This window comes from Copadichromis virginalis, linkage group LG4 (genome assembly GCF_057382275.1).
Source record: "Copadichromis virginalis isolate Kocher_CV1m ecotype Utaka linkage group LG4, C_Virginalis_male_GT1.1, whole genome shotgun sequence".
NCBI lineage: Eukaryota > Metazoa > Chordata > Actinopteri > Cichliformes > Cichlidae > Copadichromis > Copadichromis virginalis.
The window spans coordinates 2,456,863-2,476,396 of record NC_140621.1 but is presented as its reverse complement, the minus strand read 5'-3'; the positions used below and the strand labels follow the sequence as shown (position 1 = coordinate 2,476,396).

The following is a 19,534-nucleotide window of genomic DNA, read 5'->3' as shown; positions in this document are numbered from 1 at the left end:
CCTGTTTGTAACCACTGCCTGTTTAGGACTAAAGATTTGGATTTTTGACTTGAACACAGCCTCTGCGTGTCGTCCCTTTGTGTCCTCGTCCTCTGTGAATGTGTCACAGATGTTTCCATGATAATAACACAGCTTTCCCACAGTGGCTTGCAGCAGCATTTATTCACAGCACATTTGAGAAAGGTTCAGATTAACTCGATGAGTTTATATTCAGAATGATTCTGACAGTGGGCCACTGTGAATTGTGATCTTTCATCAGCTCAATGTTTAAGTTCAGTATTTCAAAGCAGGAGCTATGAACAGTCATCGTGTTGGCATTATTGATTGCAGTTATGTTGATTGCAGTTATTTACATCAGACTTCTTCTCTGAGATAAGAGCACCATTTCTGGGAAAGATGACAGTATTTCCAGGCTGGATGTTGTTTGCAGGGAGAACTGAATGAAAGTCTCCTGCACCTCAGCGCTGAGGTCCACACCTGTGAACACAGATGAGGTCAATCTGCTGCAGCACGTAGAGCTTTACTGATCAGCAGGTTCAAAGGATTCAGCAGAGCGTAGAGTCAGAGCTAAATGCCACATCACCATAGAGTTTGTTAACAACAGCTTTCTTTGCCCTTTGTCTCGATGGACTGAATCAGGGATACTCGTCATACTTCACCTCAACCACGTCACTGAGAGACCCCAGCCTGACACAGCAGCAGAGATGATGAAAGCAGAAACAGCAAACAGATGCTTCAGTTGTGTTTCTCTCTCTGTGTGTGCGCTCACGCCCACTTGTGTGTGTGAACTTTCCACGTACCTCAGCTTGTTTCTCCAACATGAGCCATCAGGGCTGAAAAACATCACTAACACATGAATTCTTTCTCTTTTTGTTATCACCTGTGATCATGTGTCTCATGTTTCTGTCATTCACCAGTTCTTGTAGAGTTACGTGTAACTAGACTTCTGTGGGACGTAAATGATTGTTTTGTATGCAGATCTGTACAAAGGATGGAAACACTTGATTACAAAGGAGATCTCAGCTGTGTTGTTGTGGATGGACTTCAACGTATTTGTTAAAAAAGAGAATAAAGCAAAGTGTTTTAGCTGTTTGGGAGTTTTTGTTTGATTCCATTCAGTTTTATTTCTATGGAGTCAAATAATAAGAAAGGCTCTAGAACAGCCCTGAGTTTGTCCAGGTGACACTCCTCTGAAGAACAAAGACAAAGAGGAAGAAGGGGACTCGTTTTCAAGTCTTGTTTCTTTCAAAATAAAAGCTGAAATGTTTTGGAAGCATGATAATATTTCAGCCAGGATGCCGTCTCCAAGGAGACCTGCACCTCAGCGCTGAGCTCCACATCACGCCCTGTGAAAGCACAGATATAAATCTGCTGCAGTGAGAAGAACTTTACCCAACACAAGTGTAGAAGTAGACATTTGACTTTACCTACAACCTGTTAACAACAAAGCTTTCATTGCCTCTGCTGTTGATGTCATGTAGGACTAATCATACTTCACATCAGCCATGCACACGTCAGAGGATCTCCAGGCTCTCAGTAATAAAGCCAAGCAGATGATGTGAACATAGCAATAGTAAAACATGCATCATAATCAGCTGTATGTGTCGACTATGTGGCACCTCAGTCTTGTTGGCATGAAGAAAAGTTGTGTAACATGTAGCATAAGGGCTGCAAAGACATCATGTAGACAGCAGTCGTCTGTTAGTCGTAACGTATCTCCTGTTAAAGAGTTAAATGTGCGTTCTCCATCTCTGTCCTCTCACAGCTCGCCGTACACCAACTCAACCCGTTCTCACTCCCGACGCGTAAAATAATGACGATTTGTCACGTCCCTTAACTTCTCATGCTGACGCCTAAGGTACCCTTCCACGTTTTTATGTGACGCTGTGGGTTGTCAATTCATTCCAATATGAACGCGCTCGCGGCGATCAGAGACGCTTCGAGCAGAGGCTCCAGCCATCCATTTACTCCAATAATAACCCCGTCACGGCGAAACATGACGCCGTGAAGCACAATCTAACTGGAGACCCGGGGACCCTCTCCGCGAACGGGTTTTTCTCCCTAATTTAATGCTTTCTTTTAATGACATCGTTAACATTTCTCAACAAAAACACGTGAAAGTATCACTGATAATTCAACAATAAAATGGCTTCATGTTGTGGCCATCACACAGTGTTTTCCAAACTGATTCACGATCTGAAAGTGCGCAGATTTAACGTACATAATCCTTTGTTAGGTTTATTATTTTCATTTCACACGTAAAACACATTTATAGATTCATTCACCACTCCTGTTAGTTTTGGATGCGCTCGGCTCCAGCCAATCAGACGCAACCTGTGTAAGCAAAGGCTGACGGGAGAACGGAGAGACCCATTTATAAGAATAAGAAAATGAGGCGGAACTGATTGATTCTAATGCAGGTATGTAAAAAATACATATATTTAACATAATACCTTGATGTGTGTTTCAAAGTTAGTTTTTTCATAAACGCTTCAAACAAACAGAGGTGACTGATCTCGGAAACGGTGTAATGTATTTAAAAATGGCTACAGCTACCGTCAGCATGCTTGCTAGGTAACGACTACACGTGTCTACTGCAGCATTAGCCATTTAATCCAACGATGATGGATTAAATCTATTACAAACGTTAAAGGACTTGTGTGCTGCAAAATACCCTCACATGGTGCGCAAAGCAGTTTTTGCGCTAAGAGTTCTGCTAGCTCTTTACAAACTGATGATGCTAACGTTAATTGCTAACATTAACCGGAGCGCCAAGACTGAAAATAATTAGAATTGCGTTAGTTATGTGTTTATGTCACTGAGTTCTGCAAAAATCTCTTTCCTCTTTAGCTTGAAAATGAGTGATTCAGAGGATCCCGAGCTGGAGGAAGAGCTTCAGGCTGCTGACGAACTCCTTCAAGATATGCAGGTAACATTTTTAGTGGAAACAGTTGTTAAAGAGGGAACACATATTTTGTACGGAGTAAACGTTATGTTATTTGAATTTTTGTTTAAAGTTTATGTCAAATTAAGTTGGTTAACTTAAGATGTTTGATAATCTTTGCTTTAATCATGGACTGTATTTTAGGTGTTCCCTTTTTTCCTTGTTAATTGCGTAGAATGATGCACGGAGTGAACCTCAGCCAAGACCAGTGCGCTGGAAAACACGTGACAGACAGGGAGCTTTTATTCCTCAAAGACCATCAACCAGTCGAAGTACTAGTTGCATGCCACGTGGTCAGTGTTCACACAACCATTGATTTTATCTCACAACTTGTTTTCACCGAAGAATTTCAGTAAGTAAATATTCTTCATCCCCCCCCCCCCAGTGTCCAGAGAGCAGCATCAATGTCCACGTGAAGAACCTGGTTATGTTGCCAGTGTCAACCCAACAAAAGGTACTTTACCTTCTTGTATATGTTGTGATTTCTGTTTACTTTTATATTTGTTGTTATAGTTGAGTTATGCAGGGCTTTTGTGCAGTCCTAAGAAACATACTGCCCAGAGTGTTTTTCACTTTGTGGAAGAGTTTCTTCCTTTCTTTATTTTTTTTCTGTTAGTGTGTGGAACTGAGGTGCTTCGTCAGGAGCTCCTTCAGTTGTTGGAGGATGGAGAAGAGGACGCAGCCATGACTTGTGAGACGTCGTCTGAGTCAGCTGCTACTCACTGGGCGATCAGAAATATGGTGTCCTCGCAAAAGTGGAAAGAGGCCAGGCCTTGTCTTATAGACAATATGTTAGCTACTCTGGATCCACAGTCACACCGTGTGTGTCAGTGTGGCAAACAAGTAGTTGTGAGGTGTCTGGACTGCCTGTCTCTTCCATTCCTTTGTGCTGACTGTGATATTGCAGTTCACACACGCGTTGTCCTGCACAGCAGAGAGGCAGTAACAGGAGGGTTTTTGCAGCCTTCATCAGAGTTTCACAAGCCAATAGGTACAGTTTTTAAGTCTTATGCATTTCTTGCTATGTATGAGTATGAGTGGGTGCTGTTATTGTATATTTATTGTGTATCAGTTAATTTCTAATTCTTTTTATATATATTGTGTGTTTTAATGTTAGTTCGGCTGTTGCCTGTGCAAAGGCCAGACTGTGTGTGACTGCCCAGCAGGTAACGTTGAGGTTTCACCCGGTGCAATTGTGGCTCTTGTAACCATAAATGGTAAGTTGCCCTTTTGTCACACACTACATACACAATAGATGTGTTTGGAGGTTTTATTGCAAATTGTGCATTGCTATCTTTGTTTTAATTACCCTCGGCCCGCAGTATATGTGGGCACCTGTCAAAGGTCATTTGGATTTACCAGACCGCTTTGAAAACAACATGAAAAAAATGAATGCTTTGAGCCATGACTGAATTTCTCCTGATCCTTTCTAAAGGCCGTTATAACCTTGCACCAGCTGTGGCCTAATGTGGTCCCCCTCAGTTAAGGACATCCTGGGTAGTGGATATTGGCCTGGCACCTTAAATTTCTGCACCCTGTTTTCAATGGATGCCTTTCAGTCTTTCTATGACATTAAGAAGGCTGCACCAGGGATGTCACTTAAGGCATTTGTCAAAATGCTGGATGAACGAACAGCCCATTTTGGAAGGGTGAGTTCCTAAATTTGCCAAGTTTAAGGAAATTGTGCAAATCAATGTTTATGATGACTGTCCTTGAATATTCTGTTGTATGTCCTCTATGTAAAAGAATGGCCGAATATCAGCTGATGCCTTCAGTAAAAGTTTCTTGGAGTGGAGTGCTGTAAAGTTTGAGGTGGACAGGATGTGCAAGGAGCCATGCTTTAGCTGCCCTGCCTGCACTCCACACATGCTTGCCGTCTCAGTTGATGGAAACCGCAAGCTTTATCGCTTTCAGTCTAATGCAAGGTACATTATGCATTGTGGACATAAGTCAAATATGGATTTGTAGAAAAATGTATTTTAATGTTTCTTTTCAAACAACTGTCACTGTGTTCGTTCAGCACTTCAGAGCAGGGGAACTTTGAAGGTGTCTTCATTGAGAAAGATGAGGAAGTTGCTGAGTTTGTGAAATACATCCAGAGACACACAAATCATGTAAGATACACATATATATTAGTGCTGTTAATCTTGTTAAAATGACGTTAATGCCGTAACCATATACACTTACGTGTGTGTGTGTGTGTGTAGACATATATGGATGGGTCGATATTTTTTTTTTATTTTTCTCTTGGTGTTGTCGTAATACTATTTACTTTACTTTATCTTAATGTGTACTTAATTTTGTCACCATGTGTATTTAAAAAAAACAACATGATTTTTATTTTGTGTTATCAGTGCTGTCCTGGGGAGATCTGAGGTCTTGTGTGACTCGAGGCTAATTCAGCTAATTGTTATGCATTTGTTTTAAAAAGTTTGTCCCTGATAGGGCTTCATCATGTCATGTCTTTTATGTTAAAATCTTTGAGTGTATAGGTCCCGGGGAAAGGGTTGTGCGGATCTTCATCTTGGACTGCAGCAAAGGAGTCGTCCAAAAAGTCCACTGGGAAGTTGGATGAGGAGGGCATGGAAATAGCTGTTTGTCGCCACGGAGTCCTCTTAGCTGCATTGAACATGTTTCGAGGGGAGATCTTTGCTTACCCCCTTTTTCTCCAGAGGAAGTTGGCAGCTAGCGTCCCAGGACATATTACGTTCCTTTGCTCCGATGTGGCCTGTAAATATTTCCCCTATTTAACCAAGGTGGCTCAGCAGTGCCCTGAGCTGAGGAACCTCTTGTCAATGCTTCCTCTTCTCTCCGTCATGCATGCAAAGCTCACACTTGGAAATGCGAGGTATACTGCAGCTTGTAGTTTTGGATTAGTTTGAGACATTTTGTTATAAGGTTGAATGAATTCAGCAGTCATGTATTGTGACCTCCTTTCTATAGATCAAATGGGGAGGTGCGTTTCAGGATGGGGCCGGTTCAACAGTTGGAGAAGAGGTGGAACAAGTAAACAGTTTCCTGTCTAGGGCGGCCATCACAACGAAGTACATGTCTAAAGCAGGTGTGTGTCCGTGTCTGAGATTCCACTCAGTCTCCTGCTCATTAATTCTAATTTGTATACTAACTGAAATGCAGGGCGAACAGACATGCTGACCCTCCTGGCTTTGGGGTGGAACAAAAGGAAAGTGGAACAACTGGGCCGCACTTTGAGCCAGTGATATCTAAAGGTCATTTTTTCAACACCCATTTTAATGTGTGTGGTAATGGGGGGAAAACACCAGTACTCTTTTAATGTCAATATGAATGACATTTATGAATGCATTCTTAGATCATAAGGATCCTTAGAGAACAAGTGGAGCCTGAATGCGAGCAGAAATGAGCTGGGTGTGGATGACGACACACTGCAGCAATGGGCTGAAGGTGAGTCTCAATATAATAAGAGATAAGAGATAAGATAAGATAGAACTTTATTAATCCCTCGGGTGGGTTCCTCTGGGAAATTCGACTTCCAAAAAAAGCACAGCACCGACCAAAGTTACAGTTACAGAACTGTTATATATATATATATATATATATATACACACACACACACACACACACACACACACACACACACACACATATAAATACAGAGACAAATATAAATAAAATATACAAAGGGGATAAATAGAATAAATAGGAATAAAAAATAAAAATACAAGTGAATTGCACATTTCAAGTATTGAGTCTATTGCACTGTTGACTATTTACAAAAAGTATTGCACAAGGTATTGTACAGTGAGGTGAAGAGGCACTACAGCTTAGTTGTTCCCCCCTCCTTTGTCCTCCTGTTTCCCCTCCCTCTCCCCTCCAGAGAGGAGTTAAACAGTCTGATGGCGTGTGGGACAAAGGATGTATAACTCATGTATAACAATAGGACCCACCATGGCCTCATTAAAGAACTTAGAGTTAAGATCTTTCTGACAGTGTCAACAAACAATGAAAAATAAGCCTTGTAAAAGCAGAATTTATGGCAGAGTTGTTGTGTTTCATCAAATTGGATAGAACCTGGGTTGAAATAATGTCGTACTAGTTGGTTTTATAAACCTGAACACCAACATACTTGTTATCTCATGATTATCATGAGATAGCAGCACATGAAGGCTCCAGATGTCTTATAATGAATGTCATCAAGTCAGTGATTACAGAGTCCAGTGTAGTTTGGTGACTGTTACTCATCCTGTGCTCTGATTAATATTCCTCTCACTTAGAAAGTGATCAAACTGATGGCAGCCTTGGAGCGTTGCAGGCACGAATAGAGGAGCTTGTCGTCATCATCAGAGTGCGAACACAAAGTCTTTACAGACAAAATGGTGTCACAGTTTCTTTGAAACGGACCGTTTGATGCTGAGTTTGTACAGCTTGTGCAGCTACTTTGTAAACAGAATAAAATCAGATCCAGGTTTGTTTGAGCTGGATGTGATTTGTTCCAGCAAACAAATTGATGAGTGTAGATTAAAATGTAACTATATACATTATGTGAAGGTGTGAATTTTTTATGCTTATTTACAGATAGCAACAAGAGGCGACACAGAATTCGCAAGGTCATCTTAGTTGAGAAGAAACGCTTGGCGGCTGCTGTTGACGACTACAACAAGCTCGCTGAACCAACAAAGCAAATCGTATCCAGTGATGCCCTCATGCAGACCGATATTTGGCCCTGGCAGAGCACAAGTGAACGTAAGCTCTTGATTTCCAAATATCCTTTTTAAACAAACTCCCAGTATCTGAGCAGTAGTTGAATGTTTTGTTCTTGAATCATAATATGCTGCTATGTTTTCCCATCTGATGTTGTTAAACTGTAGCTGCTGCTGACCTCCGGACAAAGAGAAAGGTCTTTGAGAAGGTGATGGCTGTGAGGCGCCTGAGAGAGGAGGAGATGATGCTCTGCAGGGAGATGCAGCATCACTGGACAGTGTTGCGAATGCGTTCTGTGGTGTTGGGGACAATCTCCTCAGACTGTAAGCACTTTATTTATTTATTAATTTTTTGATGAATCGATTGAAAATAAGAGCAGATGCTAAAGTCTTACTGGATCTTTTACCTATATCTAGATTGCTAGCTAACACTGCCTTCTCCCTTTTAAAAAAATGTTTAATTACAGCATCCTAATTCCTTGTGTTTATGAGGTGATGTTTTTTTTTGTTTGTTTTTTTTACTTTTCTCATATTTATTTGTTTTGTTCTTTTTACAGCCTCCTTTGTTGGCATGTCGGAGGATGCACAGAAGGGACTCTGTAGCCTGGTTTTAAAAAAACAAAGTGAACTGAAAGCTGAAATGCTCAAAGTAAAGGACGTGTACAAGAGAATCCTCAGCCACCAACCACTCCTGGAAATGGACTCGGAGGAGGAGGAGGACATTCCAGACGATGCCACTGAGAGTGATTTGAGCACTTCTGATGAAGACTGATTGTGTCATCATTGATGTTATGTTTGGTAAAATAAAAAGTTAATCACATCTCTGTTCAATGTGATTTTTCAACAGACATTTTACATTTTGAGAAGAAAAATGGAATTTCCTTGGTGCAGTTGTTTACCCTGAATCATTATTTCCCATCTAATTTAATGACTAGTGTACATGTTCAGATACGATAACATAATTTAATTTATGGGATGCTTTCTGGGCTGCTCAAATTATCACAAAATTTAAAAGCACCAGGCAGCACACTCACAAGGACATGTTTTGTTCAGTGTTTTGTCGAAGAAATCAACAAGTACAATAGATGTTTGCTGTAGTGGTGTGTTTGTTAAGAAGCATGCCAGCACACTGGTGAACTGACAGTCCCAGAATGCACCCGAGCCAGTGACTCGCCCCAGAGCAAATGAAATTGCTTATCTAGAAAGACAACCGTGATCAAAGAAGAAGTAAAAGAGTAGGAAACAAATGGTAAGGGAAGGTACTGTGGGGTAGGAAAGAAAGGCCAGAGCTGTGCAAAATGACCTCCAGCAGGCCACAAATGTGCACGTCTGCTCAAACGGTCAGAAATGGACTCCATGAGGGTGGTATGAGGGCCCGACGTCCACAGGTGGGGTTGTGCTTACAGCCCAACACCGTGCCGGATGTTTGGCATTTGCCAGACAACACAAAGATTGGCAACTTTGCCACTGGCGCCCTGTGCTCCTCACAGATGAAAGCAGGTTCACACTGAGCACTTGTGACAGTCTGGAGACGCCGTGGAGAACCTTCTGCTTCCTGCAACATCCTCCAGCATGAGTTTGGCAGTGGGTCAGTTTTGGTGTGGGGTGGCATTTCTTTGGGGAGCTGCACAGCCCTCCATGTGTTCAGCAGAGGTAGCCTGACTGCCATTAGGTACTGAGATGAGATCCTCAGACCCCTTGTGAGACCATATGCTGGTGCGGTTGGCCCCGGGTTCCTCCTAATGCAAGACAATCCTAGACCTCATGTGGCTGGAGTGTGTCAGCAGTTCCTGCAAGACGAAGGCATTGATGCTGTGGACTGGCCCGCCCATTCCCCAGAACTGAATCCATTTGAGGACATCTGGGACATCACGTCTCGCTCCATCCACCAACTGCACCACAAAATGTCCAGGAGTGGGCAGATGCTTTAGTCCTGGAGTCTGGGAGGAGATCCATCAGGAGAGCATCTGCCACTTCATCAGGAGCATGCCCAGGTGTTGTAGGGAGGTCATACAGGCATGTGGAGGCCACACAGACTAGTGAGCCTCATTTTGACATGTTTTGAGGACATTACATAAAACCAGATTAATGATTCTGTATTGCATTGATCAAGGAACCAACCCAATAGGAGCTAAAGGAATCCTCTTGACATTACTTCACTCAGTAAGTTTATACTATGTTTAATGTGCATTTTCTTCATCAGTTTAGAACATAACATGTTAGCGCTCCCTGGTCCTTTTTGGAGACAGATCCTGAGACAGCAGGCAGCTATGGAGAACTCGTGTCAGCTGTGGTAATTAAGGAATACTTTGATTTAATATTGATTTCATCACAACTATCCTCAGGCACATATTCCTGGATATATACAATGACATAAGTAAACTCCCATTTTAGAATCATTGCCTTCTTTGATCTGACTTATTGCCTCAGACTTTGGCCCCGTGTCCCCAAAACTACAGAGAATCCATGACACTGAGTAAGAGGCCTTGATCATGTTATAAGTGAGAGAGTTTGGTGTAACAGTGGTTGAACATGCCAAATCAATCCACAACATACTGCCATTCCCCAGCTGTAACCTGCATATGCATCTAACCAAAATCCAGTACCACAGCCACATGATAGACGTACAGATGAGGTTAAAGGGCTGTCTCATTTTGCCAGATAGCTTCATCCCAAAAAAGATCAACATTCTTCAAAAACAAAAGTTTGTGAATATTTGCTTTTTTGCCAGGCCTAAACCAACCTGTTAAACTTATCAAATTATTGTCATAGATACAAACCTATTGATTGAAACAGAATAATCCATTCAAGCCTCCATCATCATCCACAATCACTGTTACTGTTCAGATTATTTTATCTCTGTTTTCCTCTAGAATGTTTTGAAAATCAGCATTTGATCAACAGACTTTTTAAAAGTTTATTTTGATCCTATTGTTTACGTGTGTAATAGCATTTTTATTGAAATTATGACAGGAAAACCCTCAATCAAATTGTATCTTTGATATCTAATAATAATATTAACCATAATGTTACATATGTAATATGTACACAATAATATTGTGCAAACAAACAAGAAAAATAGCAAAAAATGTCAATTTTTTTAATACCCTGTATATAAAAACCACATATGACCACAACTCCAAATGTGCAATTGTCACTGCATCTAAACATGACATATTACAAAAAGGTAGAAACATATAATATACAATATGTTCTGAAGCTGGTACTGGTGCAGTTAACTTTGCTTTAGGCTCCCATACACAGTAGGTGTTACTTACTATACGTGCAGTGCAGTATTACTTTACCTTGTAATATGTTATAATAAGCAAGTCACTTCTATATTTATGAGCATGTAGACAATAATGTTGGCTGATATGTAAAACTATGAGATGTCGAGTGCAGGGAAGATATTATTGATCGATCAGATTCATGAATATGTTAGGTACTTAAGCCACAATTAGAGAGTGAAACAGAGACACTGGTTGAAATGTATAGTAAATATTTTATTTTGAACTTTTATGCTGAACTACAAGCTGTGAACTGTGCGATCTCTGCCACCTGTGGTGCCTGGTTTACTGTGTGTAAAACTGCGCAGGTTCCCATGTGTCATCCCACACTTTGCCACTGTCAGGAGAAAAACATAACAAACAACAACCACACACAAAATAGGACAATTTAGGTTGTGACATATGACAATTTTTTAGGATGAAATATCTTCTATATTCATGTCATGCTTTATACACCTTCATTGTAATATAAATTAATCAAATCAAGTCAGAGAGTATTAATATATGAAGCAGACGTCAAGCAGGACCACAGCAGCAGCCACGATCCATTGGAACCTGCTGGATGAGAGAGCACAGAAACTCCAGGGAAGAAGTTTAGTTAGTAACATGCATGAACTGCATTACTGAGACATGTATGTTTACAGATGGTGGTGAGGGAGAGGGGGAGAGTTTTCAGTAAAAGGAGACGTGACTGCATCTTCAACCAATACTGAGCCTGCATAACCCTGAAAGAGACAGAGAGAGAGGGGGGGGACACTAACCCCCAGCAGTCTGGTCCTATTACAGCATAACTAAGGGCTGAGCTGAACCAGCCCTAACTATAAGCTCTATAAAGAAGTAAAGTCTTATGCCTACTCTTAAAAGTGTTGACCATGTCCACCTCCAAAACTCATAATGGACTTTGGAGGTGGACAGCTATCAAGCTCCTCACAGAAGAGCAGCTTGACAGCTAAAAGCTCCCAATTTACTTTAGTCCAAATACATGAATTCAAATTGAGGTGATAACTATTTATCAACAATATGAATGTCTGTTCCCGTCCAACAAAGTTGTTACTACATACCATGTTGAGCAAGGCTTCCACTTGACTTTAACTTCTTCTTTTTCCTGAAAAACATGATATAAACAAACAATTAATTAAGAAAGACATGCAAGTTGCATACAAAAAGGAGCTTATAAACATTTGTGTACTATTGAATGGCTCAATATATTATACAATTAGTTTACAAAAACATAAGAACCACTACAATGCTTGTACTGCCAGCATCGAGTGCATGTCAGCAAAGCAACACTGCTTACATTGTGGCTCACAAGCAAAACTAACTGAAGCAGATGTTACTGAATGGGAAGGAGCACCTCCACATCAATCACTCCTTCTGAGCATGATGTCAGGAGGACTTTAAAGAACGTAAACATCAGGAAGGCAGCACGACCAGGTCGTATCAGGTGGTCTGTTCCTATTTAATGTCCTATTTGGAGCGAAATCCTGACTCAGTGGCTGAATTAGTGAAGATTCATCAAATACAAAAGCTTATGGATAGTCAGTCAGGCACAGTTCAAATCCGGGAAGTCCAAAGACGCAAACAAATCTGCACAACAGCAGGCTAAATTACTTACATTTACAACTCTCCTGTCTACTATCTCTTCATATTTGAAAATCTTCTGTGTACGGTGTTTTCGGCATTCTGAAAAATAACAAATGAAATATTTACATGAGTTCTGTAAAACTGGAAAAAATGCAAAAATTAAGAAAAAGAAATCTTAACAAACTTAACGAACCTGTCATGTGTTTCGTACATTTACAATACCATAACATCTAACCTTTCCTTGTCCTTTTTTTGTTTGGGACATCCGAGGTGTACACCGTAGAAATTGAGGGAGATGTAGGATGTGGAGATGGAGAGGAGGATGCAGGAGGAAGCAGAGATGAAGAGGAGGATGCAGGAGGAAGCAGAGATGAAGAGGAGGATGCAGGAGGCTGACAGAGGGAAGATGTTGGTACAGGCTCTAAATGAAGAATAAATTCCTCGTTTAGAGCCTCTGGGTCTGGGACTGGTCCAGCATCCACACTGTCAGCAGAGGATGGTCCAGCTGCTGGTGTAGAACGTTTAGCAGGAGGTGAAGCTTGTAATTCTGAAAAATTTTAAATATTAAACATTCATTAAAATGGGTTGAAAAAATGTACAGTACACATAAACACATAATAAGTAGTGATTTGCATGTTTTCAGTTAAGTTTTACTAAAGATACAACTGGTAAATATTGGCATCAAATAAGTCATCTCGCACACTCACTGACCCAAATCATTCAGTACAAGTGCCCTCGGGGGTAGTGTGACATCTGTAGTGCTTTTCTACATTGTACATTAATAAATTAATGAGTGTGACTATAAATCCAGATAGATAATGACTTTTTCCTCTGATGACACTACTTTCCTGACTTTGTAGTGAATAACATTTGACACTTCAAGCTAGTACTGTGACTTAGGAGTTTTGTACAATGGTGATGCTAACTACCTCAGGGAGGTAATCAGGTGACCTCTTAAGAAGTATATAAGTTATTTAAGAATCTTGGTGTTCATATTGGTAACATTATAACATTTGTTATACTAGAAAGTCTCGAAGAGAATTATCAGGTCTGGTTTTTGTGAAGATTTTTAAAATTACATTTGTATATACATGAGTGTGAAAGACCATACTATACACACACACACATACAAAATTGTTCAGGTGGGTAACACCAGAGGTTCAGTATGGCTAGCTTTGGTGATGTGACCGACACATGGGGAGGTAATAAGGCAGATATAACACTATTTTCATGTTAGCAACAGGACATGTAGGACAGCTGTCACCTCACAGCAAGAAGGTTACTGGTCTGAAACTTGGCTGAATAATAGAATAGAACAGAACAGAATAGAGTAGAGTAGAATAGAATAGCTGGTGACTGTTAACTATCCTCATCCTCACCATCTTGTTTGTCTCTATGTACCCCGTGATGATCTGCCTTCTTATCTAGGGTGTACCATGAGTATCACCCAAAGACAGCTAGGATAGGCTACCTGATAAGGACACCTGGTTACAGATAATGGACAAAGCACATCTTACTTCTCAGAAGGTGTTCATAAAGCTTCCTCATCTTCATGAGGATGTCACGTGCAGCACCTTCCGCTGGTTCGATCTGAGTGATCACGTCCCCTACTATACGGCCCTTACGGTCAAACTGTCCAAGAAACAGAATTGGTTGGTAGCCCAGGGCATGTAGCTTTGAAACCTGCAAGAACAACAAAGAAAAACATGCAGCCAGTCTTTCATGTAAGCAAACGGATGTATAACAAACCTTTAAGTTTCACATCTTTGTTGTTTTATTGTTGTCGATAGTTAAAAAGTATTTATGGTGACCAAACCTGTAAATGTATGATAAAATCCATCTTGAAATGTTTTGTCTCTCAGTTAATAGCCGATTAAATTAAAAATCAGAAGTAGCTTAAATAAAAATAGTTTTTAACAAGTTTTTTCTAGTTGGATGTCTTTAGTGTGATGATGTTATTCTGATGTGAATAACTTTTTTATTTATGCTCTTTTATAAATTAATATTTTATGTGTATATACATGTCTTGTTAGTTTCTTACTTCATGATATACAAGAAAACATTGACAACTGTGATTAATAAAGAATTGTCTAGCAGACCAACCACTTATTAGATCAGAACTTTTAAACTTACTGACAACTGGGCTGAATTAACCACCCTGCTCGCATTTCTGTTTTTTTTAACAGAGGCAGCCCAGTTACTGTTTTTAAACTGTTCTTGTTTCTTTTTCAATCCCTCCTTTAGGTTCAGGCTGCCCAGGCATCCACTGCATGTCTTCCTGTTGCAGGTGTTTGGGGCCTGACAGGAAGGGCATGGTTTGGTTTTTGGCTTTGTCATTTCTGCAAATGAAAATGGAACATGTAGGGATTATTTCAGGTCTGTTTTGGTGAAACGATTACAAAAATAATTTATGACCAAAGAAATAACTTATGTTACGAGGCAGTATTACACCATATTTAGAAAAAAAATCAATTACGAGATTAAAGTCGTTAATATTGAGTTAATTACGTGAATAGGGTTAAAAAAAAACCTGAATTGATTACAGAAAAGATACATTGCTAAAATAGAGCAGTACTAACATTAGCTGGGTGGCCAAGCAAGTGTCTTACACATGAGAATACATCACAAAAAAAATTAAATAAACTTTTGCAGAAGTAGTTCTCTTGGTACACAGACTGCTCTGTGAAAACATTTCAAGTTTAATATCAGTTTAATATCACTGAAATTAATATTTCAGTGAACATGCAAATTACCCACAGTTTATCACAACTTACTTAGCTAGGATCTGCCTCGTGTCCAGTCGAAAACTTCGCTGCAGGACCGTGAGTTGAAAGATACATTTACTGCGACTCCCAAGATGCATTGCAGTAAAAACCATCCAATCGCCTTGCTTAAGATCTGTTGACGTGTCGCTAAAGGCGCGCTGTAGATAAATATTGCAATTTGTAAAAAATAAAATACTAAAATTTGCAATTTTTAATTACATAATTAAACACTGGGCCAGTTTAATTTCGTATTATCGCTGGTTATTATTTTAGAGTAAATAAAGGAATAACGGGTAGCACCAAGCTGTTGTTATCTTCATTCCCATAGCGACGGCGGTCGAGGATTATGGGTAGTGTGCAGTTACGGGATTAGTGCGTCTGCGTAAATTGGTCTGATTGGCTGGAGCCGAGCGCATCCAAAACTAACAGGAGTGGTGAATGAATCTATAAATGTGTTTTACGTGTGAAATGAAAATAATAAACCTAACAAAGGATTATGTACGTTAAATCTGAGCACTTTCAGATCGTGAATCAGTTTGGAAAACACTGTGTGATGGCCACAACATGAAGCCATTTTATTGTTGAATTATCAGTGATACTTTCACGTGTTTTTGTTGAGAAACGTTAACGATGTCATTAAAAGAAAGCATTAAATTAGGGAGAAAAACCCGTTCGCGGAGAGGGTCCCCGGGTCTCCAGTTAGATTGTGCTTCACGGCGTCATGTTTCGCCGTGACGGGGTTATTATTGGAGTAAATGGATGGCTGGAGCCTCTGCTCGAAGCGTCTCTGATCGCCGCGAGCGCGTTCATATTGGAATGAATTGACAACCCACAGCGTCACATAAAAACGTGGAAGGGTACCTTAGGCGTCAGCATGAGAAGTTAAGGGACGTGACAAATCGTCATTATTTTACGCGTCGGGAGTGAGAACGGGTTGGTAAAAGTATATCCTTGCTGTACCCTTAATGCTATTTATGCTAAATTAACCGCTGCCTTTGCCCCTTTGGGATTATTCTTATGTCACTGGGATGTTGACCTTTGACCTTCACATTAGAGAGATGGGCAGACATAATTAGTGTATGAATTTTAAAGTAACAGGTAATAAAGAGAGTGTAGCAAATGTAGTCAGGTTTATTACTCTGTATCACACATGAGTGCCCGAGGGAGGCGGGGCTGACTGGGGAGACACAGGAAACAGAGAGACAGGGCTGACTCGACATGAAACGATGAAACGTGGGACACGGGAACAGAAACTAAACACAGGCTGAAATGAACACTGAGGGAGGGAGAACTAAGATTACTGAGAGCCTGATAAATAAGAAGAACAAAAACCAAGAAAAACAAGAGTCAAAGAAAAGCAAAAACACAAAGCATTGGGCCAGGACCCACTGCTGTGACATTTATATGTGATAAAAACATTAAAAACTGCTCACATGTTGAAATCTTTCTACGTATACTTTAGGTTCAGCTCTCCAGCCTGGCATTTGGTTAAGCATGATTCAAACATTTGATTTTGTTTAACTGGTTTTAATTATAGTTACTTTTTGTGAACATTTGTTGCAGCATTTAAAAATACATCATTTATTTTCAAACTTTTATTTGATTTAGAGCATCATATTTGACCAACGTAAATGTTTTAATTTCATATAAAATAACTGAAACAGTGAACTAAATATCTGAAATCTTTCCTTCCTTAAAAGTTATAATCCTACTTAAGTTATAGTGCAAACGCTTAAGCAACAAATATACTTGATGCTAATTAATTAATATTTCCCTTTGATGTTGCAACTATGCGGTCACTTCTGTCTTTAAACAAAATAATATTTTCCAGTTACAGAAATCATAAAGTCCAAACTAAAGTGCTACTGTTGCTATATGCATTTTATATAAATCATGGATGATGGTCCTGACATGAAGGAAGAGAAAGTTACAGGTTGCATCCTTTGACTTTGTCTCCGTGCCTTTGGGCCATTTTCAGAAGGACAGATGTTTCTGTTCAATTCTTAAATCAATTTTTTCAAACACAAACACTATTTTAAAGCTTCTAGAGAGTAAAATATTAATGATAATTATAATAACAATAATAAAAACAAAAGCTCTCAGATCCATCAAACCAAGCAGCAGAAAGAACAATAACTGAAGAGAAAACTTTAACCTTGTAGACTTCATTATGTTCCAGCTGCTCTACAGACGCTGTGACCTCGAACTTAAGCAGGTCGTAACGTATGTGCAGCTCAATAACTTCATAATCAGACCCTGTGGTATTTAGGCAGCAGAACAACTAAGAATAACAACTACAAATAATGTTTTTAGGTTTCTGTTGTACTGCAAGGTTCTGTACAGGAGAACCAAACCAAGAGCAAATATTACGTCTCATTTACACCTGAGCACGAAGAGCCATCAACATTTAGCAAATTGAATCATCTTTGTTTAGATGCAAGAAGAATCATATAGAAATGAAAAAGTAGAAATAGAAATCCAGAGCAAAGATATCCTCTAATTCAGCGTAGCACATGAGCAGCTGCTGCGATTCACGTAAGCATTCAGCTCGTCGCTGCTGCAGATTTTTCTCTCGCTGTTCTGGCTCACAGCGCTGCAAACACAGAAATAAATATCCCCAAAGGTGTGAAAGGGAGCTAATTAGTAAGAGTATTGTTACTCTCCGCAGGAGTAGTCCAGCAGTAGAAATCAGTCCAATAACAAGGTGTGTAACATCTAGCAGGGTGACAGAAAAACCCAGGCTAACTTCTAAGGACCTCAACGTCTCTCTCACATTGTGTTTTTTAAACATGCTTCCATTTGTCACTTCAGTCTTTACTCTGAAATACAGGAAGAGAAATCATGGCTGAAACAATTTCTCATGAAACCAGGGGTGTGGTCCAACAGTCAGTTTGGTGAGGAAGGTTCCTAACTGAGAGAAGTGACCCAGAAGTATCTGTGTAGCAGCCACAATGAATCCAGATCATGAGCTGATCCGTGACTGCCTTTGTACAACTTTTACAAAGTGACTGCAAACATTGTGGAAGGATTCATAGCGTTTGATTGCTTGTGTGAATGTATTAAACAGGAAACCAGGAGCTGCAGAAACCCAGTAATGCTGAAGACGCATGCGTGTGCGTTTATTATTATGGCTCCAGGTTACATTTCAGGTCTTCTCAGCCCACACCGCCCCACTCGAACTCTGCGCTCCTCCAGTCAGATGCTGTCATTAGTTCCACGCTCCCAGTTCAAATCTAGAGGTGACAGCTTTCTCCATTGCTGTCGTCCCCCTTTCATGAAATCCTCTTCATCCTTGGAAGTCTTCAAATCCAATCTGAAACCCCTCCTATTTTCCAAGGATCTCTCTGACACCTCTGTTATTGTGTTTCAGCTATTCTGCTCTTTTATCTCATTGGATGATGTTTGCATGTGTAGACACGTGTACGTGTAGTTTAAGTTCACATATGTGTGCTTGAGTGTGAATGTGTACATTTTTGTATATGTGCATATTTGCATGTACACATATTTTTTTACAAACATATACGGATGTCTCACTGTTTCTATGATGTTTTCATCTTATCTATTTTAATTCTTTTCACCATATCATCCCTCTGTTCAGCACTTTGGCCGACACTTGATGTCTTTTAAATGTGCTATATAAATAAAGATGACTTATATTTGCATCCGTGTGTCAGAGTGTGTGTTCTTACCTTTAATTTAGGACACGCACACACAGCATAGAGTGAACAGGGACTATTATTGTCCCACAAGGAGCAACAGGACAATTGACCTACTGTATGCTAATGTGAGAGATGCATACAGAGCCACCCCCCTCCCCCCACTAGGGAAGTCAGACCACAACCTGGTTTACCTACAGCCACAATACACACCCCTCGTCCAAAGGCAGCCTGTCACAACGCGCTCCATCCGGAGATGGACCCCAGAAAAGGAGGATGCTCTGAGAGACTGCTATGACACCACAGACTGGGATGTGCTCCTGAGCCCACATGGTGAGGACATAGAGGGGGCGACACACTGTCTTACAGACTACCTCAACTTTTGTGTGGACACGGTCGCCCCTGCTAAGACGGTACGGTGTTATCCTAATAACAAACCGTGGGTAACACAGGAAGTCAAAGCTGTCCTCAACATGAAGAAGAAGGCTTTCAGGAGCAAAGTGAAGGAGGAGATGAAAGCAGCACAGCGGGAGGTGAAACGCTGCCTGAGGGAAGCAAAGGACACCTACAGGAGGAAGGTGGAGCAGAAGTTGGAGAGGAACAATATGAGGGAGGTCTGGAA

General features: G+C 40.4%; 1 protein-coding gene, 1 long non-coding RNA gene and 1 pseudogene across 4 annotated transcripts in view; 1 reads left to right on the top strand and 2 right to left on the bottom strand.

Annotated features, from left to right (window-relative positions):
* Positions 1-19,534, bottom strand: part of LOC146710544 (uncharacterized) — a 98,712-nt gene that overhangs the window by 19,538 nt on the left and 59,640 nt on the right. The gene's annotated exons all lie outside the window — the stretch shown is intronic.
* On the top strand, positions 2,141-6,164 carry LOC146710548 (uncharacterized; annotated as a pseudogene).
* LOC146710547 (uncharacterized) lies at positions 11,103-15,329 on the bottom strand. 3 transcript variants are annotated; one of them, XM_085453105.1, is made up of 7 exons: positions 15,266-15,329; positions 14,625-14,830; positions 14,009-14,174; positions 12,727-13,038; positions 12,523-12,590; positions 11,969-12,012; positions 11,103-11,244 (listed from the first exon to the last, which is right to left on the bottom strand). In XM_085453105.1, the coding sequence occupies exons 2-7, from the start codon at positions 14,826-14,828 to the stop codon at positions 11,193-11,195; spliced, it is 846 nt and encodes a 281-aa protein (XP_085309231.1). In that variant the 5' UTR covers positions 14,829-14,830; positions 15,266-15,329; the 3' UTR covers positions 11,103-11,192. The 3 variants fall into 3 exon arrangements, with proteins under 3 accessions (XP_085309231.1, XP_085309232.1, XP_085309233.1); XM_085453107.1 differs by lacking the exon at positions 11,103-11,244 and adding an exon at positions 11,429-11,829 and having other exon boundaries at positions 11,871-12,012; XM_085453106.1 differs by lacking the exon at positions 15,266-15,329 and having other exon boundaries at positions 14,625-14,873.